At 30.9% G+C, this 7,194-nt stretch overlaps 1 protein-coding gene across 1 annotated transcript; it reads right to left on the bottom strand.

The window, feature by feature from the left end:
- Window positions 1-4,765: 4,765 nt before the first annotated feature.
- On the bottom strand, window positions 4,766-6,641 carry LOC121129666 (uncharacterized). Its single transcript, XM_040725391.2, has 5 exons — window positions 6,478-6,641; window positions 5,431-5,538; window positions 5,245-5,367; window positions 4,977-5,186; window positions 4,766-4,921 (listed from the first exon to the last, which is right to left on the bottom strand). The coding sequence occupies exons 2-5, from the start codon at window positions 5,533-5,535 to the stop codon at window positions 4,868-4,870; spliced, it is 492 nt and encodes a 163-aa protein (XP_040581325.1). The 5' UTR covers window positions 5,536-5,538; window positions 6,478-6,641; the 3' UTR covers window positions 4,766-4,867.
- Between the last annotated feature and the right edge of the window lie 553 nt (window positions 6,642-7,194).

Here is a 7,194-nt window from a genome sequence, read left to right as displayed (position 1 = left end):
TAACTTTGTTTGCCAAAGATACTTGAAAATACAGGTATTAACTATTAAATTAATAACTCTAAGCTTCATTTATGTCCCTATTTACTTGATATATTCGTTGTAAAAAGTATGGTCTAGTATGTGATGAGTAGATTTTTTGGCCAAAATAAGCAAAACAAATGAAAAATACGCACTCAAAATATCAAAATTGAGCAATTTGTATCTAAAGAAAAGTATGGTTTTATAAGGATAATTGAAAGTAATTAGTATTGTTTCATATTTATAATATTTATTAAAAAAATTGTGCAATATCATATAAAAAATCAAAATTAAAGTTTGGTTTTGTTTTCTTAATTTTGCCTTCGATCTGTACTAATAGTTTTAAATATAACACATGCCCAAAAAGTATCGGACTTCACACATAAAGCCTTATTTGTTTAACCTTACTTTCAGTTAGTAACAACTTTCAAAAAACAGCTGCCAACATTTCATGACAATATGTTATTTAGTTTGTGAGTTATTGTGCTAAGTGGGACGATGCTTTTGTTATGTCCACAACAATGAATTTTTAAAAAATGTGCTTTAATTTTACAGTGCTTATTGGTGGGAAAAATAACATTCAATCGAAGGAATAGCTTGAAAAGTGTTATGGGGACTCCAGAATATCAGAATATCTTTGAAGCGAATAATATTTTTTTTTAAAAGCCAATTTTGAATTTACAAAAATGTGTTTTCTTCGTTAAGCTGTATAAAATACTGTTCAACGTCCATATTAGAAGTTGGAGCAAATTTGAAGTTGGAGAGATCTTCATGAGTCCTGTTAGACGGAGGCATCTCATGATCACCATCTCTGATTACACGTCCAACCCTTTGTATAAATGGAAGATCAGGATTTTGATATTTGGTGCAAATATTGTAAGATTCAAGGGGGATTATTTAACAGCTGATTTTGCATCAAATGTATCTTTCCTCTCATTGACTGTTTCCGAAATCTGGCTTCCTCACATATCCGATCTTCTAATCATAACCCTGATTGCATTATATACATATTTTTATCTCCAAAATAAGGACCTCATGAACCAATTTTCACACACAATGGGCAGAATGAGTCAGTTTTCCCCAAGAAGGTCAAAGTGAGCAATTTTTTGAGTGATTGAGTGATAGACAATATCACAAGAGGAATCTGATAAATATCATATTTCCCTTAAAATTATATTATTGGATACTCCACTCTAGTTAATGTTCATGGTTTACGTACATTGTACAGTAATATCACGGATACCGAGCAACATCCTTGTCAGATTAGTACAAGTAAACAAAACTGATGAGAGCTTTCTTGTTAATTTACGACCTTTTATTTTAAATATCAATCTATCGATTTTGACGATATACATATCATCCATAATTTTAATTTGACTTATTATCTATTAATGATTACCTGATTGTCAATCAAGGCAGTGTAAAAAACAAATAACATGATCAATTAACTCGACAATTTCCATTATTATTTTGGCCACATTTTCCACAATTGTCCTTCAAGAGCGTGTTTCTCTTTGACATTAAAATATCTGGAACAGAGTTGACGAAACCATAATTGTGCAAAATTGGATGTTAAATTATCAGGACAATGAACACTATTCACATTCTCAGCTGTCTGTCTTGCATTTTCACCTTGTTCGAAGAAAAACGGTAAAATATCTTGTATTTTCTTTTGATGGTGTCCATCTTTGACGTGGAGTCAAACAGTACTGAGTGTAACAATCACAAAACTGTGTTCTAAGTTATTTTAGTACGAAGTTTTATCTTTTTTACATCATCTATTGCAAACTTTTCAGACTTATACAACGTGAGATACACATAACTAGAGCTATATTGGAAAAATAATGTATTTCCTTATATTAAATCTATAATAAAGGAAGGTACTATTGAATGATTCAAATATAAGATTCCCCCTAAGTTTCTCGTTTGTATAAGACTACAATTAGTCCCAAGAGAAAAAATTATATTTTGGTTGACGCAGTGGTAGTTTTTAATATCTACTTAAGCAGATAAAGCAGATCATTTTTTCTTTTTTTTAAATACAATATTCTTATTTAAAAAGTACCCAGACATTGTGCTTTTAATTATCTAACTATTATGTTAACCTCGCGCATAATGCCCATATCACTCACTAACTAATTTACCAACAATATCAGGCAAACCCTATATTAAAAAGTAAAAAAATTGTGTTTAAATATATAATATTTTTTTAAAAGACAGTGATAAATTTGTCGACACAATTGTAATTATCTGTCTAAAATTTATTGTACAAAAAAGGAAAAACCTTTTTTTTTTTTTTGTAAAAATATGTTATAATAGGTTAGGTTAAGGAAACATTAATTTCATATTTCCCACTCTTTTTATTTTAACTAAGTATATCTTGTGTATTATTGGCCACACCTAAACATACGAACAGGACTTCTAAAGATGTGAGTGTATACTACAAACTCTTGTGGAACAGTAATGCGCTTGGCCGGCTCAGTTGTGAATTATCATGCGTCGAGTTGGAGGTGCCAAAGAAAGAAATTTGCCACTTTTTAAATTTTTACTATCTGAAAGGGAAGAACTTTTCGAAAGAGACCCAGAAAATTTCCAATTTATAGGAAGACAATACTTTTTCAGCTCGTATTAAACACCAGTGTCTTCGAGTGACTTGGTTCATGTGTACTGTAGGTCAATGATGCCACACACACTGGCAGGCCTGTCATCGAAAATAGTGGCAAAATCATGGAAAATATAGAGGTCGACCATATTGTTGGTAGTCGTAGCATCGCCCAGGAGCTGAGCATTGATCCTAAAACCATTTACAGAAGGCACGATACAAAAAGAAACTCAATGTTTGGGTGTCACACAAGCTGACGCAAAACAATATCATGAACCCAATTTCCATCTAAGAATCACTGCTGAATTCAAACTAAATCGATCAAATTCTGAAGAAGGATTATGACCGGTGATAAAAAATGGATCACTTACGATAATGTCAAGCGGCCCTGACCGTGGTCAAGCCAGGATTGACTGCCAGGAAGTTGTTATGTGTATTTGGTGGGATGGGCAGGAAATAATCTACTATCAACAACTCAAACGCTCAATTCTGCCCCAACTAGACCGATTGAAGCTGTTGATCGAACACCTGGCACCAAGTGACTTCTACCTATTCCTTTCTTTAACCCGCGTACTTGGAGGTACCACTTCGGGATCAATCGAGACCTAGGAAAACTAGTTGTTGGAGTTTTTTGCGAATAGGGACAATCACTAATGCGATAAGTGCATTGTGAAGTTGTATTTTCGTGGCTAAAAAGTTATCCAAGAGAAAGAGGCATACTTGGCTTAATTCGAATGATTGCAACACTTATTATAAGGCATTGAAATAAATCGAAAAATACGAAATTACTTTTTCGTCAACCTGATATCAACGTTATCAAATTATTTTTACAACAAAATTGCTTATAAAAAAGAATTACAAATTATTTCATGTCAAGAAGTGTCAAATTTTGTATTCAAAACATATGCTGAAAAAAAGAAAAAAAAAAGTAAATGGACCATTTCGATAAAAAACACATTCAACCCCAGTCACATAACCCCCCCATAATGTTATTGTTGTTGGGGATGATCTAGAATCTATTTATTCCTCCAGCTACAAGATGTAAAAAGAGGAGATCAAGGAAGAAAAGGACATAGTGGGGCACTGTACTTATCTAACAAGTACACCTTGATCATGAGTACGTTTCCTCATCATTCAGGATAACGCTTAATTTCTTAGCCAGCTGTGTATAACCATATTTTGAGGGATGTAATTTGTCCTCCAAATATTTATGACCCCTTTTATCCCCCTCAAGGGGGCACTTGATGAAAGAAATAGGTATCCCACAAGGAATAAATTTTTCATATATAAATTGTATTCTTTTAAGATATAACAAAATTCAAAATTTATTTTGTAAAAAACCCACAAAATTTATTCACATTTAAAAAAGGAAAAAAAAAAACCCTACATCTGTTACCTTTTTAAAAAAATATCATAAAAATTATAAATACACTTGCAAAATATTTACATGTTTAAAAATAAAATTAATGTCCGCAACTTTTTTTGAATTATATATATATTTAAAGTAAAATACCTTTTAAAAAAAAAAAAATTATCCCAAGAATATTGAAAGTAATTTTTTTTACTAAAACTACAACGGAAAGTCCTTCAAAATATCCCTTGTCATAAGTGCATAAATAGAAATGTACCTCGACAAAAAAAAAATAACCTAGTCACACTCCTCCTAGGAAAATCAATTCTAGTCACGACCCTGATAAGAAGTATAAAAGTACTCTGTACCTTATAACATATGTATGATATTTCTTTACGGTGTACAAGGATTATACATAGGTATATACGTGGGTAATACTTATTAATAACTATGTACTATGTACAGTTCCAAATTTGATACAAATAATTTTTTTTTATTTTGTTATGCAAAGGGATTTATATTTGTTGAAGAGTGTTAACAAAGAATTATAACAATAACAATGGATAGTAACAGTCTATATCACAATATAGGTATTTATATATATATAATATATATATATCAACATAAACATACTTTAGGTCATTTTTGTATGTGGATATATATAAATATTTTTGTTTTATTTTATTTATAAACTTTTATTATTTAAAAAAATTTGTAAAGAATATTGTATCATTTTCTTCTGAAAAATAGAAAAAAAAGTAATGAAAGATTTATTCGTAGGATTATTTTGTTTCTGTGTGTGTGAATGTAGATGAAGTTCGTCTGAGTAGATAGTTGTGAAGCTTCCTATTCCTATAGGTTAAAGAACAGTCTGCAGCAGAAGATGAGATTTCCATTTAAAATAAGTACTGTGCAATCGTTGTATAGAGATTCCAAACCACATCAGCAATCTGAATAACGAAATATTAATCATTGTAGTGACAAGTTTCATTTTATAATTCCTACCTGAGTTATTTGATCTCCATCACTGCCACTCTGTCGCTCTTCTAATTTGTTCAAGCGGATCTTTAAGAAGTTAATGCCTTGTAGAAGATCTCTTTGAAACCCTGCAGGCTCTCCAGTAATTAAATCTTCACGAGAAATAAAGCCTTCCATACCAAACTGAGCAGGCTCAAGTTGATCATCTCTCCATGCACGAACCAGTTTCTCTAATATCTACAGATACATATATAGATAGATAAAACTCATGGATTGTACAACTATATATATATACCTTCAAATTATCACTAAACTTCTCAATAAATAAATACTCTGTTTCCTTCAAGTACTTTTCATTGACATAGCCTTCACGAAGCTCAGAATTATCAATAAGAGAGGGCATAAGACGTGGGATCAACTATAAATATATATTTAGTTACTAAATATAGAAGAATAAAGTATGACCAAAGGAAGGTCTTACCTTAGGCATGAGGGTTACTAACACGCCAAGGAGCATGGTCCATGTACCCATATGTCCATCTTTGAGGATTTCAGCGTCATATATCTCATTTGAAAAATCAGACATGATCTGTAAAAAAAAAATCAAGTAAACCGTTAGGATACTATGTAAAATTGAGATTATATCTTATTTAAATATACATAAATAGTAACAAAAAAGTATATAATGTATATATGTTCCCATAATAGGCTTTAATATTGTTCTTTTTAAAGTCGTTGAGGGGATTTGGGTTATGAAGGCACTTTATGATTATGTTCATATATTCAACATAAATATAATAATATATATTTAATCAAATAACGTCAAGGATATTGCGAGAAACTCATACTCAATGTAAGAATATTTTTTAGAGCTTTTGAAAAGTAGAGATACGACATTTACTTCTTTTTCTTGTATGTATTTAATGTTTTGTCTGGATGTTATTTATAACTTTTCTTCTCTAAATAAGTTCATTATATATATACATATCTATATGATATATAAATCGCGAAAATATGCGTCAATGAGGTATAACTAAGGAAGGATAAAAAGAGAAATTTTATTCATACACAAAGTACTCAAAGGGCCTTGAATTGTACATGTATTTTTAAAATCTTGTTATAGAATGAAGTAGTATCAAGGGTCCTCATAAGAAAGTTTGACAATTGATTATAAGTAAGTAAACTATTTCATCTTCTAATCATGATTTCTTTGTAGAGAGGAACTTTCAATATGTATTTATTTTTTTAAACTATAGAAACAACTTTTTAGTGGATAATATATGAAAATATCTGAATACGTATAAGGGAAATATAATTTCTAAGGATTCTCAAATTCAGTAATACGGTTGAATTTGGTTAGATTAAGGTTGAATCCCTTCTTCTCCTCTCTGCAAAAGAGAAAGTGGATGACCCTGTTATTTTCTTTTTGAAAAAAGAATCGTCGAATGCACAAGTTATTATTTAGGTACATACCTACAATACGTTTGTACGCAAAAATGAAAGAACTCTATGATTTATTCAATCTTACCTTGCTATGGATTTTTGTCTTTTCTTAGTTGCTACTTGCTAAATATGTAGAATGTGGGTTGGTACTACTCTGATAATCAATGCACTGCTAAGATTTGTCTTCAAGTATTTTTTTAGTATATATATAATCTATTTCCACTGCCTTCAGAGGTATGTAAAGAACTGGCAAATTACAATCCAATTTTCGTAGGAGATCAACTCGGATGTTTAGAAATTTCCCCCTTTTCAAAAAAGATTTGAAGGCCCCAGCGCTCCAGAGGGGACACGGCGCGTACACATTACAACTGGGGTTTGACGTATTATTTTTCCCCCCTTTCCGTAGTCAAGGCTTAGGTCCTTTTAAGTTATATATGAAATAATAGTACTTTATAGTAAAAGTTGTAGAATTATTATGAAGGAAAAAAAACAAAACATGTATAAATAAATAAGGTCGATTTTGTGTATGTACATATATTCAAGAATGACTCTTGAATCGTTTTCAAGATTACTGATGTTTGTTTGTTTGTGGATCAATGTTGTATATTTTATATGTTACGCAGATTTCTTGTAGCAAATACACACAATAATTTGAATTAAATAGAACCGCCATGATCTACGGATATGTCTAGCAAAGAAATCTTATGTTCCCTGAACTGCAGTGTAGAACCCCTGACATCCTTACTATTTGTAGCATATTTATAAGTATTTCTTATATTTGTGGTGGGTTAACATAAAAGCA

The sequence above is a fragment of the Lepeophtheirus salmonis genome, chromosome 14, assembly GCF_016086655.4.
Source record: "Lepeophtheirus salmonis chromosome 14, UVic_Lsal_1.4, whole genome shotgun sequence".
NCBI classification, from domain to species: domain Eukaryota; kingdom Metazoa; phylum Arthropoda; class Copepoda; order Siphonostomatoida; family Caligidae; genus Lepeophtheirus; species Lepeophtheirus salmonis.
The sequence above is the reverse complement of the archived record's forward strand: the minus strand, read 5'-3'. Positions and strand labels throughout refer to the sequence as shown.

What these genes read in the sequence shown, in the direction of transcription:
- LOC121129666 (XM_040725391.2), bottom strand. Translation starts at nt 5,535, where the DNA reads ATGTCTGATTTTTCAAATGAGATATATGACGCTGAAATCCTCAAAGAT. An exon ending in TAGTAACCCTCATGCCTAAG is followed by an intron (nt 5,368 to 5,430) that starts GTAAGACCTTCC and finishes ATATATTTATAG; the next exon opens with TTGATCCCACGTCTTATGCC. An exon ending in ATGGAGATCAAATAACTCAG is followed by an intron (nt 4,922 to 4,976) that starts GTAGGAATTATA and finishes TTCGTTATTCAG; the next exon opens with ATTGCTGATGTGGTTTGGAA.